Genomic DNA, 27,588 nt, shown 5'->3' with positions numbered 1-27,588 from the left:
GATTTAAGGTAACAAGCAGGAGTTCCAAGTTGGGTGTATATAAAAAGCTGTTCGCAACAGAGGCTTTGAGTTCAAGGGAGAGGGCCAAGGTACAGCTAGCAATATGCGTGCTGCTGACTAAAGCAAATGAAGTTAGGACTCTGACCATTGGATTCACCAAGGCAGATGCCATTGGAGACCATGATGAGGTCAGTCAACAGCAGCCTTGTTGAAGGAGCTTTAAGAGAGACTGAGAGGAGACCCTTGCTACTCAAAAAGTAGGCCTCAGACCAGCGCCATGCACATTATTTGCAAGCTTGTTTGACATAGAGACTCTCAATCTGCAGACATATTAGATCAGAAGCTGCAGTTAAAAGTATGCCCAGGGATTCACATGTGAACTGCCATTTGAGAAATCTTAGTACAGATGTTTGTTATAAAGAATATAACTCCAGCTTTTTAGTAGTTAATTGGCTATAGGAGTCTCATGGACTTTACTGCCTAGGCTGGCAGGAAATAGCAATCTTCAGATCTCAGCCTCCTGAGTAGCTGGGATTATAGGTGTGAGCTATCAGCACCCAGCTGGGTGATTTGGTTTAAAATATGAGGGAAAAAATAGTGTATTTATAGGCAGATAGTGTATTTATAGTGTGGGGCAGCCTGCTTGATAGTGCTGTCACCCTCAGAACAAAGAAAGATAGGAGCCAGGCTCAAAATGTCTTCAAGCAGCATGGTCTTACTCCCTGGCCAAGTAATTCTCAGAATCCCCATCCTGGAGACAAAGAAATTGCTCCTCCTTTCTTCTGGACCAAGAAAGAAAGCTGCTGACACGGCTTTCTACGGGCTGAGCATGTTACAGCTCAGCTTAGAAGTTATTTTCTCTTTTCCTTCTAGGTTTGGAGGGTGGCCGGGCCTTCTTCAATGCCGTCAAAGAAGGAGACACGGTGATATTTGCAAGTGATGATGAACAAGATCGCATCTTGTGGGTTCAAGCTATGTACCGGGCTACTGGGCAGTCACACAAACCCGTGCCACCGACCCAGGTCCAGAAACTCAACGCCAAGGGAGGAAATGTACCCCAGCTGGACGCCCCCATCTCCCAATTCTGTAAGTAAATATGCCATTTCTTAAAGAAACAGTTCTGTAAAGTAAACCTTCCAAAGTTGAATGAAAAGAAACACAAAACAACTAGTTGCTTTTATGTAGAATTTATACAAAAACCATGTTTGTTGAAATCATGCAGTCAATTCAGGGCAAAAGTTGGGGCAGTGGTTTTAAAGTGCAATACTTGACCTTGTCTACCAAGGACTAAAAAAAAAAAAAAGGAAAGTATATTTTATGCATATGTTTAACTCTTTATTTTGGTAAGAGTTTGGAATTCAGAGCCAAACATGTATTTTTGAGACCTTCAAATATAGTAGGTTTATGTATGTTGTTGCTTCACTTCCTCCTATTAAAAGTAATTTTAAAATGGAATCAATTTGAAATAAACTTAAATCTGCAATTTAGAACCATTTAAAAATAAATGATGACATTATCACATGCAATGAAGAAAAATGGTACCTAAAATCCCATTCTAACTGAAATATCAGATATCCAAAAATGAATGCATCTCCTTAAATAGCACTCTCCTGTTCCAGTTTCTCCTCCTCTTACCTCTGCCTCTGACCACTTTCTTGCCCCCTTAAATCATGTTTTCTTGCTTCCTAGGAAGACGTTTCTTTCCCAGAACTTCTGATGCACAGGGTGAGGTGAAAGCTTGTCTATGTTTGGAGACATTCACTGGAACAAAATGGGGACATAACGCATGAAACAAAGTAATTCATTTCAGTTGCAAATGTTCACCTTAAAGAAAGAGCTTTGCCTTACCCTGAGTATCAAGACAACTTGGAATATTCGCATGAGGGTTTTTTTGTTTTTGTTTTTGCTTTTTAGCCATGATTACTGACTTTAGTATGGAACCCACTCACTCAGCCTCATTTACTGGGTACCTGTCTAGAGATGAGATGTCCTAATAAGGAAGGCACACAGAATCCCTGTTCATGAGACATCTGCCCACTAGGGTGAGTCCAGATTGCAAAGGAGTCAGCTAATAAATCAGGTACTCTCAGCTTTTAATGAATATCATGATGTATGCCATGTCTTGGTGATTAACTGAAGAAAGAAGAGACTAGGCAAATAGAGGATCAAAAACAGCTCCCTCAGGCTTACTCTAAAATGCTAGGGAGGAAGCCCACAAATACATGAGTAATGAGAATCACAGCAGAGGGGAAATCAAGTGCAGAAACCCCTCCAAAACAGAAACCTCACCTATCCACACCACCATAATTCCCCAGTGTTTCCTCAGTTGCTGGTGAGCAAAATGTGACTGTGGATGGAATCAATTTGTAGCTGTAAAGACTAAATAGATGTAGTTTCTCTGTATAATGAATTCCATGGTCTACCATTCTGTCCAACAAAAGGACTTTGTTCTGAAACCTTTTAAATCCCCAGCTGATCAGGAAACATAGCTCTTTTGGGGATAACAAGGAAGATGCATTCCTTAGAAGAAGAAATGTACAAATAACTACACATTCTCAGTGGATTCCTATTCAGAAAATCACTGAAGTGGGAATTGGGGAGAAAAGGACAGCCCCCTCCAGCCAGGACTGCTACCCAGGTCCCACTTTCTTCTTGCTCTCTCTCTTGTCTTCTGGAACCTAGGCTTATTTGAGAATAGAGAGAGGAGGACTCATTCATTGAAGGAAGCATTCCTGAAAGGTGATTAATTTTTCTAAACAAAAGACAACTTCTATGAGAAAAATGTCCTAAGTATAATCACTATCCAAATCAACCTCTTAAAACATAGATATCGGGTGATCCTGCTCTTATTTCCAAACCATCTCCAATTCTTGCATTCATTGTCTTTGTCCTCTCACTTGTCCAGCTTAAAAAATTGCTACATGATGTGACTTGGCCATACTTCTTTCTTTCTTGCATAGGAAAGATAAAGATAGGGTAAAGTTAAAGGGAGAAGAGGCGGGAACTGCCAGTGGTATAGCACTTCTTTCCGCCATGAGTTTTGTCCACAGCATGCCCCTCCATTTTGAAAAGAAGACCCATGATGGCAGCTGCTAAGGAGAAGGCCACTCTTTGTGGAAATGCACAGGTGCTCTTGATTGAGATTTCTTTCTGTGGGTAGAACACATTTAGTTAGGAAGCTAAATGCTAATATAGATAGCAAAAAGATTCCACTGAGTATGTGCTGCTAGGTTCCTATAAAAATCCTGTTTGAAACAGGAAATTTTTATAAAAATGGGGCTTCCAGAAAAAAATTCCTAAAAGGTAGAATTTGGGGTAGTAAAGAATATCATACATGCCAGGCACCAGTGGCTCACACACATAATCCTAGCTACTCAGGAGGCTGAGATCTGAGGATTGTAGTATGAAGTCAGCCCTAGCAGGAAAGTCCAATTTAGTCCTTTATCTCCAATTAGCTTCCCCCACCCCCAATTAAAGCCAGAATTGGATGTGGCTCAAGTGGTAGAGTGCTAATTTAAGCAAAATAAGCTATGGATAGGCACCAAGGCCCTGAGTTCAAGCCCCAGGATTAGCACAAAAAAGAAGGAAAGTATCACCCTTGAGAGTATAGAAAGTAAGTTTAGAGATGAGATGAGATAATGCATGCCTATGGGATTTGTCAGGACTGGGGATTGAGGGTGGGGGAAAGATAGAGCCACCTTCTTTCATGACTCCTTAAACTGTGCTCAGAAATGGAGGTTCTCCAGGGAACATGAAGAAAGCCTCCCTGCTTCTGTAAGAACAAGGCCACCACATTCAGCCTGGCTGACTGTAGGCTAAAGGAGACTCCATTCGCAGAGACAAAAAAATGTGAACAACACCCTTGGCTTGTACAGGCCCTGTCTCCCCAGTTGTACATAGTAGTCTTGTAATAAGTGGCCATCCTTGTCTTAGATTGGACTCGGTGGTGTGGATCTCAGTCGTCCCACAGTTCCTTAATTATCCCTCATACAGAGCTCCCCACGGCTTCAACTCCCATTGCTAATGTAGGCACTTAACAAAGGCCGCAACAAAAGCACCAGCCAGGGAGGCTTCTGGGTCCATAATTTTTAAACCAGCATAGGTTTAAAACAATGTTAATGTTATCAGACAAAACTCCCCTCACCTTCTGCACAAGAGCACATGTAAGAGAGAGAGAAAAAGAGACCAATAATCTTTACATCCATGGTGTCATTGGGGAGTCGTTCATAACACACACACACACACACACACACACACACACACACACACACACACACACACACACAAACGTGTGGGTGAGATGAGGGCATGTCATGGTTTTTAGTGGGCCTGCTACAGAAAGGTGGTTCCTTACCATTTCTTCATAGCAGCTTTTATTTGTTAAAATCAAGTCATCACTGTTTAAAAGGAAGTATTCCATACAGGAAGCTTGATCAGCTCAGCCTGGGACTTTGCTCATTGGAGCACTGAAAGTCCTGTGTCCCAAGAAAACTCTTCATCCTGCTCAAACCAGTACTGCCACACAAGAGAAACTACAAAAGCAATCATAAAAGCATTCCAAACTTTGGTCCCTTACTCATATTGGGTTGGTTTGTCTTTAGTCGTATCACAAAAATTAATTCAATGACAGATTCATTAGCTACCAGCAAAGAAAAATTCTTTAAAAGAAAAGAAATAATCAAGTATTGCATTTTAAAAAGGTTTCCTTGACTTCTAAAAGGTAAGAGTCACTGTTGAATACTTAACTCTGCCCATATCTCATTAAGTCCTGTATTTGAATATTTGTTTAAAGTTCTTGCCATACGTGCTAGTGATTAAATTGTAAGGACTTTTCAGTGACTTATGTTGGTAGTTGTTTGGTTAGTATTTACACAGCAAAGGGAAGCCACATAGAAATGTTTTGGGGGAGAGAAAAATAAACACTCCAGTCTTGTCATGTCCCTGTCTGTTCCAGGAAAACTTGAGAACGGAACATTTTATAGTATGGGAAATGGAAGTAATTTTGAGTGGATTGGGGTCTTTCTAAATTCAGTTTTTAATAGATTATCTTGGTGCAGTTCATATTTTTTTTATTTATTTATTTTTTTTTTTACAATTTTCAGAACTCAATTTCAAACTGAAAAGACATGTCTTAAGAAAGAGTGGAGTGAACTGTTTCTCTAGAATTGTAAAAATTGAAGAAAAAAAATAGATCCTGCTATTCATTAGTTTGTGTGTAACTCTACAAAGATTTGGGGAGGGCTCCATCACCCTTAAAAACTTTTCTGTTCTTTTGTGGTTTCTTTTGTGTGTGTTGATTTGATTTTTTTTTTAGTTAAAATTTAAACAAATTGAAGTGACTACCTAGTTACACATTTTAAAAAGCAAATACTGGTAATTATGTAGTTTTTTATGTGGTTCTTATGTAGTTGAGGATTGCCACAATTTGATATGTCAAGTAGCTTCTTGCTTAGAAAACAAAGTATCCCTATCTGTTGTGTGTTAGTGGGATAATAAAATTCAGTACCTCAATTCTCATGTGGAATGGGGTGGGGAAAAGAGGGTATTTTAATCTTTGACATTTGGCTGGTGATTCAATATATTATTTGCAATGAATCATTTTAATGTGTGTTTTCTCTATCAATAACGATTACACACCACAGATCCCCAAAGCTGGAAGTTTCTGAGGACTGTTCCATATTTACTTCCACATGAACAGTTGTCAACCGTTAATGGGATTTTTATTACTATTATTGATTTGGGGGAGGTTGATTTTTTTCTGTTGTTGTTGTTTTTGTTTTGTTTTTAAGTTTTCTTGTTCAATCTTTGCTCGAACCCAAGAACTTTAGCTGCTAGGTTAGAACTCCTGTCTGCTTTCCTGAGCCTTGTTGCTAGTCTTTATGTTATTCTGGTTTGTTCCTTCTTACCCTGCTAACTTCTAGCTGGACTGAAGGGTAAGTGCTCCCCTATAGCTAGCACAGCTCAGATAATCACACTAGATTATCTGACACCTGCAATGTGCTTCCCTTCCCCCACCCCAAATCTTCCTCATGTCTAGACTTTGTAGTAAAACTTTTTTTCATGTTAATTTTCTTGACCTTAGGTTTGAAATGTAAGCTTCCATACTGAAACTAGGATGCATGTGATGTGTGCATAATTGCCTCCTCTCCTTGGCTTTCATATTGGCATCAAATGATCCTCTAAGCAAAGCCAACCATGAATACTCCTAACTTTTTTTTTCATTCCAAGAGTATTAATGAACACCACAACGAATGGCAAACAGTGCCAGTTGTTTCATGGAATTCACTGCTACCTGACTGCTTTAATGCCTGAAAACAGATCATTTTGCACCATGATACAATGTGTTGTTGTTGTTGTTCTTGTTTTGGCTTCCACATTCCAAAGATTAGAATGGTCAAGGTACCAATGATTAATACACAGACAAACAGAAAAAGTACAGTGGGAAATCCAAAAATGTTAACTGAGAGAGACCTAAAGAAAAAGTAACACACAATTAAGAAAGTAAATGCACTGTTAGAAGAACTAAAGAACTCATTCAATCCGGCATAAAAGTATGCTGTCTAATACAACCCTTATAGAGGATTAATTTGGAAATGAGAGCTGTAGTATCTAGGGCTATGATACCAAAAGAGCAAATCAAGTATGTGACATGATTGATTCCAAGGACTTTATTCTCAAATACTGTGCATCCACAATCTCACGATGCTAAGGAGGCTTTTGGCCTCTGCTTTCAATGTCATTCTGCTACTTCCCAAGAACAATGACAACAATAACTGTTTTTCACATCATTTTTATTTGCATTAATTTTTAAAAATAAACATATGAGAAGAAAGAACTACTTTCAAAACTTTAGGTAAGGGCTTGGAATGTGGCTTAGTGGTAGAGTGCTTGCCTAGCATGCACAAAGCCCTAGGTTCAATTCCTCAGCACCACATACACAGAAAAGGCTGGAAGTGGTGCTGTGGCTCAAGAGGTAGAGTGCTAGCCTTGAGCATAAAGAAGCCAGGGACAGTGCTCAGACCCTGAGACCAAGCCCCAGGACTGGCAAAAAAAAAAAAATAGTTAAATCTCTTTACTATTTATTAATATAAGAAATTAGAAAAGTCCTTTTTTCATAGAGGAAATAAAAGCTGCCCACCAAAAATGTGTTGAGAGAAGACTTGACACTAGGAACTAGAAAATCCAGTCAAGAGAGCAGGCAAATATGTATTTGAGTATTCTGAATGCTAATTTAGAAGAAGTAGGTCATATCATTCCTCCTAACCATTTAATAATAGTTCTTCTAATATTCTTTCTTTTAATTTGCTTTTCCTCCCTTTCTTTTTTTCTTTTTATTTTGCATAAATGTACCTCTGGCTAGCAGACAGACTTTTTTTCACCACTCCAAGCAGATACTTAATTTTTTATTTTCCTTTGAATGTCTGATGAAGCATTTTTCAAAGCTTACCATAGACTGTGGGGTTAGTGGGAATTTAGGATTTGGCTATACTATTTTTCTTCAAGAATGAAAGGATGGATGAGTAAATGACTGAATGAATTCTGTTCTGAACGATTTTGCACAGCGCATTGCTATCCTAGTAGATTTTCAAATAGTTGTTTGCCTTAATTCCTTTCTATACTTTTATCTCATGAGATTTTTTTTGCTCTATCTTCTTGTATTGTCAACTTGCAGTTGTTATATTCAGGAATTAATTAAATACCAACTTAATTTACATGACCCAAAACTGCACTACAAATCATGTGACTCTTTAAAAGGATAGATTTCTATAATCAGGTCCAAAATTTTCCCAGACACCATATTATGATCTAAGTCGATGATATTAAGTAAAGATTCACTGCATTGTTACCTACTTTAGATACATTGATATATTATTTGTTGATCACTTGAGTAGTTTCATTTCATACAGTAAGATACTTTATTAGTCAAACATTATAAAACTATCTTTACTCATGTTGTAAGGAACCCAAAATTAATTAATTGCAAATGTAATAATGATAGCAAGGAAAATTATAAAGCACTTATTTATGTGGTTTGAGATAATTGAAAAACCTATCTGTTAGGATTTGTACTAAAAGCAACTATCTGTCCTACAAAGAATTAGAGAAATCAGTCTTGAAATAAACATCACATGTTATCCCCTTGAATCTATTGGCAAGATAGTTTTAAGTTCAAAGATTTTTGAAAAATGCAGTGTGGCCCCTATGGCTTCCAACGAAGCTATTCTCACTAAGCCATCCGTGTTAGGTTGGTTTAACGGAGCTACCATATGGGAGTGAAACGTTTCTCCGTTAAGTGGTCCACTCAGTGCCTCCGGGAAGCAGGCATGGGAGGGCCAATCTTTTGCTTGCTGTGCAGAGCTCAGTCAGGGCACAACATCCCCTGGTTACTTGACAATGCCAAGGAAAACTCTTGTAGAAAAATCTGTAAACAGCCAGCTGCCATCAATCATTGTCATTTCTTTATTTCATCTCTTCTGATGAGGCTGACTACTGTCATTGTTCGTTATTGTCCAAACCATACATTTACTCTTATACTGTCAAGCAGATATGACAAGCACACATTCTCCATATAAGAAAGATACAAAGTCACCTTTTAATTTGCACTTCGGGTTCACAGATGACTGTAGAGTTACAGTAGCTATTCTCTTGCCTTGAGCATCCATCAGGAGTAGCCACGGCCCTAACTCTGCTCTAAATTTCAGTCGTAAAGCAGCTAGCGCAGAGTTTATTACTGAAGGGACACATAAGAGATAAGAGCCGCTTTCAAACAATACAGTCATAATGATTTTTCAACAGCAGAACTTCATGTTTCCTAGCCCATGAAAATTTTCAAAATATAAAGTAAAACAGAAGACTTGGTCTTTGGCTTTCAATTCCATAGCTGTTGAAATAATAGGACTATTTCACTAAAATACAAATTTCAAAGCTGCATTACTCATCCAAGCAAAGTACATTTATTTGGTAGACATTATTGTGAACCTGTTTTCTGAAGTAAAGTTATATAATTATGGCCACTATTAAGATAAGAGATCCTGAAAATTCTCATATTTTTTTCCAGTGTGGAAGCAGAATAAAAGGAAAAGAATATTAAATATGAGAAGAATTCAAAGATCATTACTAGTTCAATGAAAACATAGGGACAAGGTAGTCTATAAGGCACTTCCATTTGAATTTTAGTAAAGTAGATTAAAGAAGAGAATAAGACCTTCCGAATGGTGTTATTGTAAGAACCAGTCTTTTCCCCACATTCCCTAAGTGCCAAGCCAAAATTCTCAGTAAACTCTGGGGAAAGTTTTAATAAATTTCCTCCTGCAAGTGTACCTGTTCCCTTTAAGCTTGCCCATTTATCAGCTTGCGTCTGGGTGGTAACACCAGGAGTGTTAAAGATTCTTAACTTTGGTTGGTTACCAGTATTAGCTTTACTCCTCAAAGTTTATTTTGAAGCCAATTGCCTATCTCATGCCACAAAAGACTTGGAACCTGTCATGCACACAACTGCCAGAGTAAACCTGCAGCATTGTTTGAAAAAGTATGTTGGGTTATGCCCTAGCCACAGAACCCACACAATCACACCACTCACTGTCAATATATTTGGAGCCCTTGGTGACAAAGCTAGACTTAGTCATTATTTCCTAAAGCCAGATCTGGAAAGAGTCCAAGGTTGAAGTTGGTTCTCAAAATGTAGTCAAACCTTGATTTCTTTTTTTTTTTTAATGATCGTGGAAAAGAGCACTAGTGAGTCCTCATCCAAAGCAAGCGCGAATCCAAACATCAGTGGGGCTTTCTTTAAACAGCCACTTTCCCTCAGAATTTGATTTTGCTCAGCCCAGTGTTCAAAATTGTTTTCCTTCTCTTGACACATGCCAAATATTGGCAAACGAAACAATCCCAGTGTCCTGTATGCAAAAATCAAGTCTCTCGTGTTTTGCTTGGGGCTGTTTTCTCCCAGCTAATGTCAACACTGGCTTCTTCCCCATGCCCCCTCCCCCCCGCTCCCCCCCCCCCCCCCCCGCTTTTGCCCACCAAATCCAATTGTTTGTATGGGGGAAAATAAAGTTACAAAGGGCATTTGTTTTTCATGTTCAGCACTGTAGGAGAACATTCTGGAACAGTGCAAGAATGACTGTATGGTGTTGCTTGGGAAGCGCCCACAAGTTCTTTGAAACAGATTTGGAACAGCTGGACCACTGCAGTGTTTTATTTTAAAATAGACAACATATGTAATGCATATGGTCCTAGACATGTATGGAGACACAGGCAGACAATCTGAATGGTATCCAAAGACACCTGCACCTAGAATTCTGTTTCCTTTTCGAAGAGGTTTTTTTTTCCCCCCTAAGAGCACATGTTCCCACTTTTGGATTCGCAAGATGCCATCTGAATCCCCATGTGTGTGACTCCTTAATAAAGCCAATGGGAAGTTGCCTGGTGTGTGGAGGTGTCAGAGTCATTCGGTTAATAAGCACCTCATAAGCTTTGGCTTTTCCAGGAGCTGGCAAAGGAAATAGCAGGTTAGACACACCCCCGTGGCACACCCTACCTTCCAGGGGATTCATTATGTACATGGAGGATACACGGCGAAGTCAGAATCTAATGTAGAAAAAAAAAAAAAAACCTTGCAGAAACAGGACATAGGAATTGGTTACACAAGGATAGAGCAGAACCATGAAGCAGAGACTGAGAATGACTACCAGCTTCTCCAACATGCTGTGGTTGAAGAAGCAAGGAATATTAGCTGTAAGTGCAAAGAGATCTTTCCTGGCTGGTCTAACAGCTTCTAACTAATGGGTATTGCTTGTTTTCAACCACCAATGTTGACTGAGTGCTTAGTGTAGGCCAGGCACCTTCCAGACATGTCTTAGGAGATCCTAACAGTAGTCTTGAAGTCTGTTTTCAACTCACAAACTAGACAAGGAGGCTCAGAAACAGTAAAACCCTGCCTCCCACCACCGGCTTAGGAAGGGCGGATCTAACCTCAAACCCACATAAGACATCTGACTTAACTACCCACTATCTTAACCCCTATCAAATAGATTCTTCCCAATGAATCTACTATTGCAACATTCCATAAAACCAAGAAACGGATAACATTTATTAGGAGAGATAGAGAGTTTACTTTGATCAAATCAGTGCACTATCTTAACAACTATATACCAACTTTCTGCTGTGTTCCAGGTACTGTGCTAATTGTGAGGATACAGCAGAAAACAAAAAGTACCAAAATCCCTGCTTTGAAATCATACTCTTTTCACTGACACCATGAAATAACATTCCCAGTTTACACTTCCCTCTTTTTCAGAATATAATACACTCAGAGAGATTCCTTTAAATGTCATGGGAGCCAGCCACCCTTTTAAGTCCTTTTTGAGTTACTGTTACTATTGCCATAATGAACCTAATTCTGAATAAATGATAATTTTGTGCAAGCCAAAATGCAAGGGCTGCTCGTTTTACTTGCTGAGATTTCACTGCATTCAGTTCCCTTAAGTTTCCTCAGAGTGAACAAGGATCTTCATGATCATTAAACCAATCTCTGGTGGCAGAAAGGAAACCAAAAAGTCAGCTCATCCTACACACAAGGAAACTGAGGCTCAGAGAGAAAAACACTACAGCCAGCACCTAACAATTATCTACAAACTAGAACTCAGATTTCCTGAGTTCCATCCCAGCCTCATTTTCCATATAGAACAGGAAAAGGAGGAAAAAAGGAAAAGAAAAAGGGCAAAAGATGTTTTGTTTTGATAGTTATTGTTGGGAAAGGAAAACAGGTTGATTTTACACACATTTCTGTAAGCCTGCTTTAAACTGTCGGTAGAAAAGGCCTATTCTTAGCCAAGAATTAGCTCATGAAGCTGTATTTATTGAGCCCTTGGGATGAGCTAGGGGGTGGGGAATGATCTGTACCCAGGGTTCCTTACAGGAACCAAGTTTCCTTTTCAGATCCCTTTCCCATGTGGGCAGCAAGGCAAAACAAGTCATCAGCCAAGTATTCAAGGGGTTCAAACAAACAAACCAAAGAGAAAGACACTTGAAGCCTGTGCTCTATTTTTAACAGCTACTAAAGAGCCCCCTTCTCTTTGAGCTAAATGACCCAGTGTATGGTCATAATTGAGGAGCAATAAAGCAGCCCGCCAAACTGACAGCAGACATACCTCGGCAATTTGTCAGCTCACAGCCTCTTATGAGAATTCTGAGAGCAAGAAGCTACTGCTAGCCAAACTGCCTGATCTATCTGTTCAAACTGGGAGGCAGGGGGTGGATGAGGCTTTTTTATGAGGATATAACAGGATGAGCAATTTATGTATACTCTGCACCTGTTTTTTGCTGAATTCAGCTGACCAGGTACAGGTAGGATGAAGAAGAGGCAAGGGCAGGTTCAGTGGGAAATAAAGAAAGGCCCCTACATGGTACAAGTTGTTCTTATGCCAGGGGAGGCATCATGTGGGAACAAATTTAAGATCCTTGCCTTGGGGCCCAGATCACATACCCCTGCCCAGGGGCAGCTCAGTTGTCTCCTCAGTTTCACTTTCCTGACCATCCTGGTCAAGTCCTCCTAGGCCAAACACTCAATCTCAGTCCTTTAAAAGCCCTGCCTGAGGACAAATCCAATGAAACTAAGCACAGCCAGGAGATTTCTCACAGATTCTCTAATATCATTTCTGTACATGTGATATTCCTTCCAAAAGCTCATGTGTTATCATTTCTAATGGAACGATTTGGCTGTTAAAATACGCATTCTTCAACTTGCCTTCTGGAAACTCTTGCTTCTGTGTGTCTTGGGCATAAACAACACATCTTGTTCAAACACTGACCACTTACTGCTTCTCTGAAAAATGACAACCAAAGACTTTTTTTTAATCTAACAATAGATAGGAAGATTTCAATCAGATAAGCCCCACGTTTAAGTTTGTGTGATACCCCAAAATCAATAAGAGAAGAAATCAACATGTTAAAGTCAAGTTGCTACATAACCCAAGCCCACAACTATATCCTAAACAGGGAGAGGGGGAAAATCTTTCTGGGATGGAGGCCACATATGAAAATATTATTCAGACACCCTCCCAAGTCAGAAATCAATTTCCCCCTCGCCCTGATAGCATTGCTACTTCCTGGCAGGTCCCCTATCACAGTGAAATGCTACATGCAAGGAAATGAGCACAAGCTTGTTCGATTTGATTTTTCTTCCTAGTCTGCAGAACAGAAAATTGAGTTTAAGATGAGGTAGACCGAGCCGATTCCTTTTGTGCAAAAGACCTTTATTCCTACCTTTTTTTAAAAAAAAGAGTTTTCTTAGTAGTTAAATTCTCTGAGTTATTTTGCCAGTCAAGGGTAGTATATTTTAGTTGCCCGTGTTGAGATTAATTAGCTAGCCCTTGAAAGGTTTTTGCCTGCAGCCCTCAACCTGTAAGAAAAAGTGTGAATACATGAGATTATTCATTCACAATAAATGGCAGATTTTAGCCCTTGCAGAGTAAATTTCTGTTTGTCTCATGAGCTTCACTAACGGAGTACGCACATCCAAAAGCAGAATCCTCGGCTATCACACTCAAGTCCCATTTAACTTAATCTCCAGGTTTTAATGGAAAGCTTTCTTTTTAATTTTTAATTTTGGAGGGTGGGAACTCAAAATCTTTTGGAAACCAAATTGGCGATGGGAATTTGGAAAGGGAGGGGGACACAAATATTATCACTTTTGCTGAAAATCAGCATAACCCTTTTTTTCCCCAGACAAACCCAATAATTGTAGAGAAATTGCACTAGACATAACCACTGGAATGGCAGAATCTATTAAAAACCTCCAAAGCTAACTAGACTATGATAAGCAAAGATCCGATCTGCTTTCAGTATTTGGTGAAACGCAGGCGAAGTTACTGGTCTTGTGCTGCTCAGTTTTTCAAGAACAACATGAATGCACTGGAACTGTGATCATTTGATAAACATGTTGATGCCAATATATTTTTGCCTAAATGCAGTAAACTCATGATGCAAGTTGACAATGGGAGGTAAAAAGAATATCTTGGGGATGTTGGTGGGGGGCAAAACAGGGAAACAGTTAACATTCATAATGCCTAGTGAATTCCTGTGTAATTTGAAATGTCAAAGAAAATGTGATGTGTTTCTCTAAATTGTGTCTCTCTCTACATGTATAAATGAACAGACGCAGATAGAGCTCAAAAACATGGCATGGATGAATTTATCTCTTCCAACCCCTGTAACTTTGACCACGCTTCCCTCTTTGAGATGGTACAACGCCTGACTTTGGATCACAGACTTAATGATTCCTATTCTTGCCTGGCAAGTATATTCTTTGGTCTACAGCGATTTAAACATTAACACTTTTTTATACCTCAAATATTTTTCTATCTATATACCAGACGCTCAGTTCTCCCTTTAACAATCCTTTTTTAAACAATTAGAATCCCTTAAGCAATCATCGGTGTGTTGTTGATTTCCTGAACTGAGTTAGTTTTACTTACCAAAGAAACAAGACTGAGTTGGAGAAAGTGACACGTTCAGTTCCCCAGCTTCCCCCACTTAGTTTGCTCCCCTTGTAATTGCTACATAAGAAATCCTCCCCAGAAGGGTTATCCAGCTTGGCCCCCTGTTTATGCAGAACTTGTAAAACTTAAGAGTTTAAGATTCCCTCTCTCTGGGTCCCAGACCTGGTATTCCCAGCTCATAAAGGAATGAATCCTTTGAATCTCTTTTAAAGATGGAAATGATTTGTAAATAAGCTCTGGTTACTTTCCATAACCCTCATCAATTTTGCTTTGTTTATTTGCGTGGGTGTCTTTTTTTTCCTTCGTAATATCCAAAGCCCTTTTTTACCCTTTGAGGGAATTTTTTTTTTAATGTACATTAGACATTTGGAAATCTAGCTATCCAACAAGAGAATCGAAATTTCCTAAAATCCTATTTAAAACCTAGATTTAAATTAGTTAAATTAGTTAAATGTTTTTAATGGGTTTAGAAGATACATTTTTAGATTTAAGCTATCAAATGTAAAAGCCAAAAAGTGAAAAAAGACTCCATTTATTTCCTTCGGCAAGCCATAAATTATTACTTCATTTCTTAAAGGAAAATATTATTAATCTCCCTTTATGGATGAGAAAAAATGATAAAATAACCTTATAAAGAGAAAATTTTCATCCCCAACCTCAAATATGGAAATCAATATAATTAACATATTGCTGATATTAATAGATATATAACGAAAACCTTTTTCTTTTCTAAGTTACATGTCTATATCGTAACTATATTCTAAATGGTTTTTATTTTAAAGCTATTTATTTTTGATAACCAGAAGCTAACATATAAAAATAATAGTAAAATATTATTAAAATAGAAACAAGGTTCTGCAGAATAATTTATTAATTTGTGGCAGAAATGATACATTGATTATCTCGGGTTTAAAATTCCTTACTAGAAGACTCTGCCAAATTGGAAAGAGATATATCACATTGATTTAAAATTTTTAATTAAAAAAAGCTTACCTTGCATTGCAAGGCAAATTTTCTCAAATGTGTATTCATATAATTATAAATTGCATTTATGAAAATTGTGAGAATATGCATCTGAACTTAAATCATTCCATACTATGTATAATTCTTGTTCTCTTGAGGAATTTTTGAGGTGTATTTGCAAGACTCTTCACACACATTATTGTTCGTTAAAAAAATAATTTTCTCTTGTTTTGAAATTTACTGTGAAAGAGAATTAATAATGCCCTTTAAAAATTAAACCAGAATAAAACATTGAAGCTTATTTCCCACTAGTTATGATAACCTTAAAGATATGGTCCAAAAAACAAAATTAATTGTGAATAGGTAAAATAGCTTTTTTCTCCATTTATATAGCTATGTCTATTAATTGTCATTCCAGAATTTCAGAAAATAACAGAAATTAAAAGGACCTTATCTCAAGCTTCTATAGATTCCATTTTCTCATTATTACAATCTTTTTTTTTTAAGTTGGTTTTGGAGAGCGACCAGCAGGGATACATAAATTTTTCTGTGTCTTCGACTCAGTTCCTAATTGATATTTCTTCAACTCTTTTCAAAGCAGCTATTTTGGCATCTACAAAAGACTTGGTGTCATCTGAGTCGTAGAAAATATATTTTAATCTTTCACAGCAGTGTTGTTTCTAAGATTTAGCATTTGGGGTAGCAGATGGAGTGGCAAAGAAGTTGCCTATAGGGGCAGCCCACTGCCTCGACTACTCTCCCGCCCTCCGAAGTAGCTTATCATTTGAAATAGGAAAGATGCCGTCTTTCCTTGGATGCATCGCAGAGCTGCTCGTTGTCAATCGAAGATTTCCCAGATCTCTAATACATGGTTAGATCATAGCAAGGGCCTCTCTGGCTGCACATTTGGGGCCCTCTTTGGGCTCTAGTTACTTTTTCTTTTTGCCCCCTCTTTCCCAAGATGGAACAATATGCAAAAACACGACTCAGAAGAGACCCTCGAAGTAAAATTAAGTTTATGTTTAAAACAGCCCTAAATTTCCAACTTGCAAAGTACCAGCTAAACTGCTTTATTTCTTACTTCAGAACAGCGCTGAAACCTGGAGGGAAAAAAAAAAAAGTGATTTTATTTCAAGCACTGCCCTAGAGCGACCCCGAGTGGCTAATCATGTGGCCTTTTCCAGTGCCTGTTTTCCCAAGCACATGACAGAAGTAGCAATTTGTATCCTATCATAGCACTGAATCTATTCCTAATCAGAGATTCCATCTGGATTCTCTTTTATAGCCGAGTTTGGGCTAGTCTCATAGCAAGCAAATAAATAAGAAGAAAACAAATAATTACCAGCAGGGGAAAAAAATAGAACTCTAAACTACACCACCAAAAGTTCCTCTTCGTTTCACAGAATCAATTCTGATTACAACTGGAGAACTTTGTTGAATTGTACTATCTTTTTAAGGTTACATTATCGCTTTCATTTTAAAATTGCAGAAAGAAAAATCTTCTAAAGTAGAAAGATCTATCAGGTTCCAGCACATATGTAGACCAACTCATATTCTTTTGTGTATTAGAATGAGAAAGCATTAGGATATGGCAGAGCTAGATTTGAGTCTCAACTCGGTTGTGCATAATCTGTGTGAGTTTCTTGGCCCCTAGTTTCATGTCTTTTCTCCAAAAGGAAGAGAAGCTCATCCTGTTTGTCTCACAAGGTTGCTAGATGGTTCAACTGAAACTTCTTCATCAAGCCGGAAGTACTATACCAATTCAAGGCCCTTCCCTTCTGATTTTTCTCTTGTCACTAACCAAGACTTTGCCATAGTCTCCAACCAATTCTATAAGGTACATGGTTCAGTAGTGGAGCCCTAGATGAATTTTTCTGGAATCCTTCTCTCTGTTGACACAGCTCTACCACTTAACTACAAAATTCCAAGCTGGCCTTGAACTTAATTCTCCCACCCTGTGCCCCAGAGAGCAGAATCTCCCTCACTAATCTGCTGTAAGATTTAAAACAGAGTACACACCATGCAATCAGTAAACATTAGCACAGGTTGTTTTCCAGTGTTTTTTCAAACCACTCCCAACCCTAGCAGCTTTCCAGGAAAAAAACCACCTGTATTTAAAAGAAAGTCTTTTCTTTTTTCCCTACACAGGGCTGGTTCAGTCCTGGCCAGGTGTTTGTATTAGATGAGTATTGCGCCCGAAATGGAGTCCGAGGGTGTCACCGACATCTCTGCTACCTCAGAGACTTGCTGGAACGGGCAGAAAATGGCGCCATGATCGACCCCACCCTGCTTCACTACAGCTTTGCCTTCTGTGCATCCCACGTCCATGGGAACAGGTAAGCATGAATCACCTTCTTGTGATTTATAACTAATCCTGCTTTATAGATTATCTTTCACTTGTGATCCATCTTTGTTTCCCTTCAGTAACACATGTGCACTTGCACGTGCATGCACAAACACACACACACACAACACTAAGAATTTTAGATACTGTAGAGAAATGACAAAGAGGGTATGTCTTATTTCTCAGTTGCACCAATCTGGGTTCAAATTACAATTCCTCTATTTTACTACTAATGGTCCTTATTGGTGATTACGCCTTCTGTGCCACAGTTTTCTCTTCTGTACAGTGGGAATGATAGTATCCTCATATAGTTGCTGAGAGCATGCAAGTGGATATTAAGAGTGCATCAAGATGCCTTGAGTAGCCAGGCTTGGTGGGGTGGTACTCACCTGTAATCTCAGCTACTTAGGAAGAAGAAGTAGGAGGATTATGGTCTGAAGGTGGCTTCAGGCAAAAACATGAGACTTTATCTGAAAAAAATAACTAAAGAAAAACAGGATAGGATGTGGATCAAGTGGCAGAGTGCTTCCTTGGCAAGTGCAAGGTCATGAGTTCAAACCACAATACTGCTAAAAGAAAAGAAAAAGCCAAAAACATATTGAGATCTTAATAATTACTTGCCTTTACTGGTACAATCATTCATTCCATGAGCACTTAATGATTGCTTGCTCAGTGTGAGACTCTGTGGTACACATTTAGTATACATGGGGAGTAAAAACTAGACACCACACAAGGGTGGAGTTAAATTGAGATTGGTGCTTTGAGAAAAAGCGATGCATTGCATGGTAGAATTTAGTCAGGAGTATGACTCAGATGGAGTGGCAGGATGGCAGGGGGGACCTCCCTGAGGAAGCCATGCGGGAGCTGAGAACCAAAGTGTGCGTAGGAGTTGAGGGTTCCAGGCAAAAGGAACAGCATGTATAACTGTCCTGCGCAACGAGGAAGCCAAGTACATTTTGAGAGCTGAAGCAAGCTAGGTGAAGCTGGAAGGCAAAGATGCCGACAACACAGAGTGCAACCACAGAGGTGGGAACAACTTCAGTGATCACAGCCTAGCAACCCCCTCATCTTGTAGATTTTTCTAGACAAGAACAGAACGTCAAGTCTCCTGATTCTGTACTAAAGTACTCTCTATAGACCTTGCTCAGCTCCTGAAGAAAATGATCCATGTTCTGAATAATGCAAAGCAGCAAATAATTTAAGAACATTGCCATTTGGCTCTGGGACATAGAATACATTTCCACACTGCCACAGCCAGTTTGCCATCCCAGTGTATGTAGCCTGACATTAGTATAAAGATAAGTCTACATTATCCCAAAGCACCACAGCTAGCAGCCAGGGAAGGCACAGCCCAAGGAAAGCTAGGTGGCTTTGGAAAGCTAGCCTCAGATGGATACGTTGTTGCTTTGTTGTGTTGGTCCATGTGAAGAGAATCCTAAGCTGAGTACCTTTCCTTTGAATCAGCTGCATCAGTTCTCCACATATTTGCAAGGCATATAGCTCTGAAATTATCTGTGGGATTCATTCTGTGTTTTTCCTCTCTCTGGCACCGGTAGATTTTTATGAAATGCAACTTCAACATTTAGAGCTAGATAACAATAGCATTGTAGGTTTGAATATTTCATAGACAACAAGGTTATCTTTATCTCCTATTGTTATAAGGTTCCATAACCTCACACAGGACCTTTTATTTTCATAAAAGATATTCATGAAAACTCTGATACCTGGGGTGTATCTGTGCATAAATCTCTTTTTTTTTATAAATATGTACACTTTGATGACTATCTGTTACAGCCTGTTGGACTGAATTCTTTAAAGAGAGAGAGAGAGAGAGTGGTTGCATTATATTCTCTTGGTTGTCACACTGTATTCTACATATGTTACTGAATAAGAAAGTGTTATAAAATAATGAAGTGTTTTTGTAAACTCCCTGGTAAACATCATCATGAATTATGATACACATTGTCTGGATTTCATATTGTAAGACTGCCACTTGATTCACAGTTAGGTTTATACATCTTGTCATGGAAACAGTTTTGGATATCTTATTTTCTTTTCAGTTCTGATTTTCCTTATGCAAGTTTACATCTTTTTTTTTTGCTTATTATTTTAGTTTGAATGCATTTGCTTTTGCTTTTTTGATACATCCTTCCTTTTCTTTCTTTTGTTTGTGCATGGATGTGTGCGCTTGATTCTCCTGGGGTTGGCCACGCTCTGCATGCCTCATATAACCACCCCCCTCTCCAAAGTCAGCAAATGCATGTGTACCTTAGTGGGCTACTGCCGTATACCAACTCTGAAGGGAGAAAAACTCCCTCTTCACCGGAACCAGAGGCTAAAAGAGAAACCAAAAGAGAATCCAAAAAAAGAAAAGAGTCCAAAATCCAGTCAAGTCAAGAACCCAAAAGGTAAGAGGGTACCTGCATATGGACTTGTGCTTTGCAATGCCTTTGACCTTTTTTCCCATCCCCTTATTCATGTCACCACATCCGCATTTGCAAACTGCAAGCTTTATGTACTCTGAAATCTCTGTTCCTTTAAGGTTTTTCAAAGACATTTTTTTAACTAAAGAGCCTAGCAATGGGCATATATATATATATGTATATATATATATCACAGACAGACATATATGTATATATGTGTATATATGTGTATATATGTGTATATATATATATATATATATATATATATATATATTGCATTGGGCCTAAAGTTAAGTCAGGTTGGTCAGTGATTTTTTTTTAAAACCTGTTCATATTAAAAAGACTTAATTGAACAATATGTAAACAAAACTATAAGTCAGATTGCTTTTTTAGTGGCATTTAGTTAGGGGCTTGGTGCCTTACCGAATCATTCATAATAAGCAGCCTGTGCTCTATAATTCTAAAGTCTGTTAAGAGAATAAATGATGTGGGTTGGCGTCAAGTAGGGCTACACATCGATAGTAGCTCTAACATTTTCAACCACCACCTCCCCCAGTTAAACAGTCACATTATAAAAAGAAATCATCTCAGATAATGATTTTTTAGTAGCAATACAAGATTAAAGCCTTCTAAATTAATTGTTGTTATCACACACACACATACATACATATGGATGTCATCTTTAAGGTGCAAGTTGTGATATTTTTGTTTATCTCATTCTTTAGGAATGCTCTCTTTTTTAACTGATACATTGGCCAACTGGTAGCTTTTATTTTCCCCTTTGGATCATATTTACTCATTCTTTCCAGTGTTGTTCCTATGTCCTTCTTCCCGATTCTCTACCTTTGCCTCCAAATTAACATTGACACTTTAAAGTTTTGGTGTTAATGGTTTAGGATCTGATAATTCCAATTCTAGCATTGCCTGGGTACCCAGAATATATCAACACGTATGCTTTCTGCTTCATTATAAATTATTCACTGACTATTTCTAAACCCTGAGACATATACAGTTCATGTGTAGAAAGAGAAAATGAAAATGTACACTATTGCTTTCCAGAGAAATATGGCAAATGGTCAACCAGAATATTCAGGTCCAGAAGTAAGGATAACAAAAACCCTAATTCCATGTGGATACCCCTCTTTGTCATTGTATATATAAGTGGAATTTCTGTTTCCATTTTTACTCAAGGAGTCAAATGGCCAGAAAACAGTAACTTGCAAATAGTAAAAAAGTGAATAGAGAAGGCTGAACATACCTGAAGGTCAGATGCACTGAATGACAAATCTTAAACAAAAAAGCTGCCATGGATGCCGTCTAATGTGCTGCTTTAGGAATGATCTCTACTACAAAGCAGAGAGAAATGGCCACTATTGAAGGCAGCCTTGGCTCAAGCCTGGCTTATTTCTTTTGCTACGAAAGGGTATCCACGGGGGTACTGACTGGTGCTTTGAAGGGTCTGTATTTGCATTGCATTGTTTTAGTAAAGAAGAAATGACAATAGTAAGTAGCAAGTGCTGTCACAGCATGCTCTCATCTGCTATAAGATCCTCAGCCTAACCATTTTTGTATGTTTTACATGTAACAAAAATGAATTACATATGAAACGGTAATCCCTCTGTACGTCACTTTGACAATAAAAAATGAATATATGGAAATTTAAGTAACAAAAATGGGTAAGTGAAGTCAAAGCTCTTCCTCATTAAGCTACATCAACACTGAACTTAGATTGTAAAGACCTGTGTGTTCAAGACTACTCTTTTTAAACCTAGGAGTATTTTATCTCATTTCTGAGCCTTCATTTTCTCATCTCTTCACTGAAGACTGAATCATGGCATCTATAGTACCTCTTTAACCTCTAAATGTTTTTACTATGAGTTACAATAAAAAATAGAGTAGCCATCATCAGGTTTCATAAATAAGGTTCAATGAAAATAAGGATAATCACCACCATGTAATAAGTACTTGTCAAAACCTAAGCACTATATAAAGAGCTGTTGACCTATTTTATCGTCATTATATCCCTGTGAGATACGTATTGTTATTTTCTTCCTCTAATAGCTTAAGATTCAAGTAAATTCAGGCATTTGCCTGAAACCCTATAACAAACAGCAGTGTGAGCCTGGTTCATAGATATTTAAACTTTAGAACTTAGATTTGTTAACTACTCAACCTTACTACTCACTCAGACTTGGCACTTATATTTTGTATGAGATGCCATTTGGTATTCATTTCAATGTTTCCAGATGCAAAGCTACAACACTCAGCAGAATTAGTTAATATGTTGTCCATTTAAGGCCAAAAGACATCCAAAATTAACATAGTCCACCCAGGAATTTTAGCTTCATGGAAACAGCCAGAGGAGGAGAAAAGGAGAAGGAGAAGGAAGAAGAGAAGGAAAAGGAGATGGAGGGAGAGGAAAGGAAGGAAATGATAGGAGAAGACAGGACAGAACCGGATAGGAAAGAAAATCTGTGACTCCTGAACAAGTTTCCCTTCAATGGAATTTAACTGAACAACTAAGCCTATTCCATTGTCACCTTATAACCAGCCTCAGATTAGAATTTAAAAATAAAATGCTTTTTAAAAGTCTATTATTAATTTAACAGCCCCAAAGGTAGAGACAAAGCCATACCCTGCTACAGCTGGAAATTATTAAATGACATTCACATGCCAATGACTGTTTCTCCTACCTTCTCTGAAATCTGTGCCACATCCCAGTGAAAAGGAATGAGTATAAATCAAACCCAGTAAGATCTATAGGACACTGGTGGCTCATGACCCTAGCTGTTTGGGAAGCTGAGATCAGATCACAGTTCAGAGTCAGAAAAGTCTGAGAGTCCATCGCCAGTTTATCAGCACAGTGTTACAATGGAGGCATGGCCCACATGGTAGAGCAAGCAAGATTTAAGATTGACAGGTCAAGGCTCTGAGTTTAAGCCATGGTACAGAATAACCAAAACAAATAACAAAATAATCTGTTTAATCAAAAGTGGATACACTCGCCTGTCAGGAAGATGCCCAGTGTATATCATTTAAGTACTGGTCATTATGGATCTATTCATACATTGGCAACTTTTAAAATAATGTGTCTCCACTTGGGGCTGATCTCACTCACACAGAGGATTGTGAGCAATGTCTGCAGACATTGATTTCCACAAGGATGCTATTGTCACTTAGTAGGTAGAGACCATTGTATTACTACCAGACCTCCAATAATGCCCAGGAAAGCCTGGTGCAAGGTCAAGAAACTTTTAAATCAACCTCCCAGATGATAGACTCCATTTTTTCCTATTTCCTTGTTGGTGTGTTTTTTCTTTTAAACAGACATACGCTGTGCCAAAAAGTTTGATGGGTGCTACAACTAATATTCCATATTCCATTCAGTAGTTCTCACACTCCAAGGTGCAGGCAAATCCCATAGGGTGCTTATTAAAATGCTGAGAACTGGGCCCCTCCACAAATAATTTTTTTATTAGATGGAATCAACAATCTGCATTTTAAATAGCTCCCATACCTCTAAGGTACTTGATCTTCAGATCACAGTGATATAAGTGGTCATAGCCAAACCTGACTCCACATTTGAGAGTGATGCCAATGGGTGGACCCTACCTGCTGGCATTGTGATTTAATTCATCTGGGATTGATTCATCTAGCCTAAGCATCATACATTTAAAATCACAAGTGAGTTTAATATATAGCAAAGCTTTAAATTAAATTAATTGAAGAAACATTACTTTGGGCCAACTCTTGAAACCCATTTTTTCTCTCAAAAGACATAGGGAAAGAAGAAAAAAAAATGTGAGCATGTTCAGCTGGTTGCATTTGGCGATCATAAAACCCACAGATGTAAATTGCTATATCTTCTCATTTCTAAATCAGCTCCTAAGGTTGCAGTACTTAATTTTCACCATAATATTTTTAGTATTCTTTCTAGATGACATTTAGATTAGCATCACTTTGGTCACTGTCCCACAGGGACAAGGCAATCAAACAGCTCCGATGATTGCAAGTTGCGTCAGTGCTCCTTGGATCCCTTTATTTTTGCGTTTGGAAAATTTTCTCATTTACATTATTATTTAACATTTCTTGAATGCCAGTGCTGCTCTTCGCATATGGCCTGTGTAGAAAGTACATTGTATCAGCAATTAACAAATCCATAATGCCAACCGCCCCGATCCAAAGTAAGCTGCGTAGATGAATGAGTCTGCAAGCAGATGTAAGAGGGCATGAATTCTAAAAATTCTCTGAAAAGGCATCCAAAGATTCTTCGGGGAGCCTATTCTTCTTTAAAGCCTATGTTCAGAGCCTGTGTAAATCCTGTGGGTTAGGATTTGAGACACTGGTAATCATCCAGACCTCACTTTTCTCCTCTGTTATTCCACCAGGGCCGGTAAGTCAGTGAGTGGTTCCATCCACCCAGCTGCCCAAAACAGAACTTCAGAAGCCATCCAAAACTCCTCCATCATAGTGTGCTGCCACAATTCAAGTCCTTTCCCTATTAAGTAACTCAAGCCCCTCCATTCGCCCTCTCTCCAATGCCATTGCCGGGTTCAGGACTCTACTTCTCTCCCCTGAATGTTAGGCCATCCCTCTATCTCTCCCCCACAAATCCCTATCACATAATGATTCTTCTTATTTCTCATTTGTTTCTTTTCTTGTGGATGCTTACCTAACAGTTTGGGACTGTGGACATTGTCTCTGTCTTGTCTTTCCTCCTTTATCTCTCTGTGGCTCTGTCTCTCTCTGTCTCTCTTTCACACACACACACACACACACACACACACACACACACAGAGCACAGACACACATATGTCTAGTGCTTTTTAACTCTTTTTTCCCCAAAGAGGAAAAACAAGAAATGTATAGCAGAAATGTCAGTTTTATGGACCTCAGAGCAGAGCTCTTTATACAACAGGGTGTACATTCTTCTTGGGTGGTACATTCTTGGTCTCATACTTTGACACAAGGCATTACTTGGAACATGAACATATCTCAGATTGTTTTCCCAGATCAGCATAGGTTTTGTCGCTGTACCCAGGTGAGTCATGATCTCTGAATTCTAAAATTAAACAAACAGGACAAAGTGTTTTATCTCTTGGGGAGATCCCAAGCCAATTGCACATCCCAGATATCTAAGGAAAATTTTTCCTTGGTATTTTTCTCTTTTGAACCAAACAATATCTTTCTGATGGACCCTTGCCGCCATAAGAACAGTAGATCTTTCCAACTCAAATATGAAACCTTGTGAAATGTATTGAATTATGTATTGAATTAATGGCTTATAGGAAACTATCCAGCAAAAGTGTATTTTTTTAATTTAAAAGCCCAACAATGTGTCTTTCTCCTCACCTGTGATCACTGAAATTATTGAGTTAAAACCAGACTTTGAAATGCCCTACTACTTTGAGCATGGAGGTAAGACCAAAGAGCCCATAAGCCACTGGCTTGACCCCTCTGAAGTCTCACACAGATTTCACTCCAAGGTAAAATGCAAAGCTTATTGTGTCAGTATCTGCCTAGAAACCAACCCATCTCTTCTCTTATTGTTCAGAGTGTGTGTGTTGGCGGGGGGAGGGGGGGGGACTATATATGAAATTGGCGACTATATAGGAAATTGGTCCTCTTGGAAAAAATGCACTTTCCCACATTTTCTATCATTTCTCTCTAATCCTCTGTTGAGTTCTTCCTTCATTCAACACACGGACCAAGCTTTGAGCCACTTTGATTATTTTGAGTGCCAATAGCATCCACATTTTTGGTGACCATCAATAAAGAGAAATTTATTAATCACTGTTGGCCTTATAATAGGGCGAATGAAACTTCCCATACTCCTAACACTATAACTACATATTGAGATAAATTATACATAAGTCAAACTACACCTCACAAGTACATAGTTGCTCCGTTAAGCTTCTTTTTGTGAAATTGCATAATATCAATCCCAAGAAGCTATAATGCACACTTGTAATGGTGTAGAAACAGCTTGGTGTTGCTTTCCATCTTACTCTTTGTGATACAAACACTTTGATATATTTGTTTTAGCAGCCTGTGTGAGCCCTCAGGCATCAGGGCATAATTAGAAAAGGGCCTGGGCTAGAAGGAAAAGAGAAGGAAGGAGCTAGGCTGGCTTTCATAATGAAGCAATGACTCTAGGATGTGAGAGTCCTAATTATAATTTATAATGAGCCTAGGATTATATAAACCATCCAGATGAGCAAGCAGGGATGTCTCCTTTTGCAAGGGTAATGCTTTGGTGCAATCTTGAATTTGTAGTTATTAAGCACTTCAAACAGACAAAGGAAAAATGTTCCACCAAAGGATTAAATTCAGAGGTATTGCTCTGAAAATCAGAAGGATAAAGAGTTGTCAGGAGAAGTTAATTTAAAATAAAAAAGTCAAAGGGGGAAGAGTGTTTGGTGTGAGTACCTTCTACAGGGAACATTGCAGGAACATATGAAATATTCTGTCCTGTTCTGGCCCTTTAAGCTCTCGTGTTTCTGGGCTGGAACAACTCAGTAGCAAGTAGGATTCAGTTATCATGCTTGTTTAAGGACATTTTCATGGATCCATAATGCGGTCTGTAGGCATGCATCCATTTGGAGAGAGAGAATATATCATGTTTACAGTGCCTGTACCAGCATATGTGGACATTTGCATTTGGAGATGGAAGTATATTCCCTCTTCAGCTGGAGTTTTACCCCTTGCTGGTAATGCTTAGAGGCTTAAAGCTGGTTGTGTACAGTGTGGTGGACCAGATACTCTTTCCTCTTCTGTTAAATTCATCTGCTTCTTTTTTATACCTGAATTCTACACTTAATCACCAAATTCTTGGAATCAATTTTGCCTGTGATCTGCTTGATAACACATCTTACCTTTCTAAAGAAGGACTTGTGGCCTGGATTTCAGCATGATATAGAAAGTCATGCTCATGGACTAATTAAATGCCGGGAGTTGTGTGCTCACATGGATGTATAATGACAGACAATTTAGTGACTCCAAAGAGGTCGAGTTCTTGTACAAAATATGTTATATCTTTAGGTTGTTCACAATTAATTTTGAATATCAGAATAAGACAGTTTGCACTCAATGGCCTTGAATTCATTCTACAATAGATATTAAGCTGTAGCTCAAAATTTTGGAGTAAAGGAGAACAATTTGCACATCCAGTACCCATCAAAGGATGAGTAGCTTGGTTATGATAGTTTCCGTTTGACAAAAAATATGTACGTATATAGGAATGCAAAAAAAAAAAGAGAAAAAATGGGACTCTGGATATATTATTGTTTGTGACATGGCTCAAGATGGGAGATTGTGAGGAGAGTAAAGATGACAGAACTGGTGCTAACCACGGTGA

At 38.5% G+C, this 27,588-nt stretch overlaps 1 protein-coding gene across 3 annotated transcripts in view; it reads left to right on the top strand.

Annotated features, from left to right (window-relative positions):
* Positions 1–27,588, top strand: part of Cadps (calcium dependent secretion activator) — a 429,166-nt gene that overhangs the window by 279,309 nt on the left and 122,269 nt on the right. For 2 of the 3 annotated variants that reach the window (XM_048356072.1, XM_048356074.1), the window contains exons 11-13: positions 874–1,086; positions 14,159–14,295; positions 17,613–17,800. In XM_048356072.1, coding sequence (XP_048212029.1) covers positions 874–1,086; positions 14,159–14,295; positions 17,613–17,800 — 538 coding nt within the window. Of the gene's footprint in view, positions 1–873; positions 1,087–14,158; positions 14,296–17,612; positions 17,801–20,057; positions 20,217–27,588 lie in introns of all 3 variants that reach the window. The other variant, XM_048356073.1, reaches the window with a different exon arrangement.

Source organism: Perognathus longimembris, chromosome 10 (assembly GCF_023159225.1).
Source record: "Perognathus longimembris pacificus isolate PPM17 chromosome 10, ASM2315922v1, whole genome shotgun sequence".
In the NCBI taxonomy this organism is placed as follows: domain Eukaryota; kingdom Metazoa; phylum Chordata; class Mammalia; order Rodentia; family Heteromyidae; genus Perognathus; species Perognathus longimembris.
The sequence above is the reverse complement of the archived record's forward strand: the minus strand, read 5'-3'. Positions and strand labels throughout refer to the sequence as shown.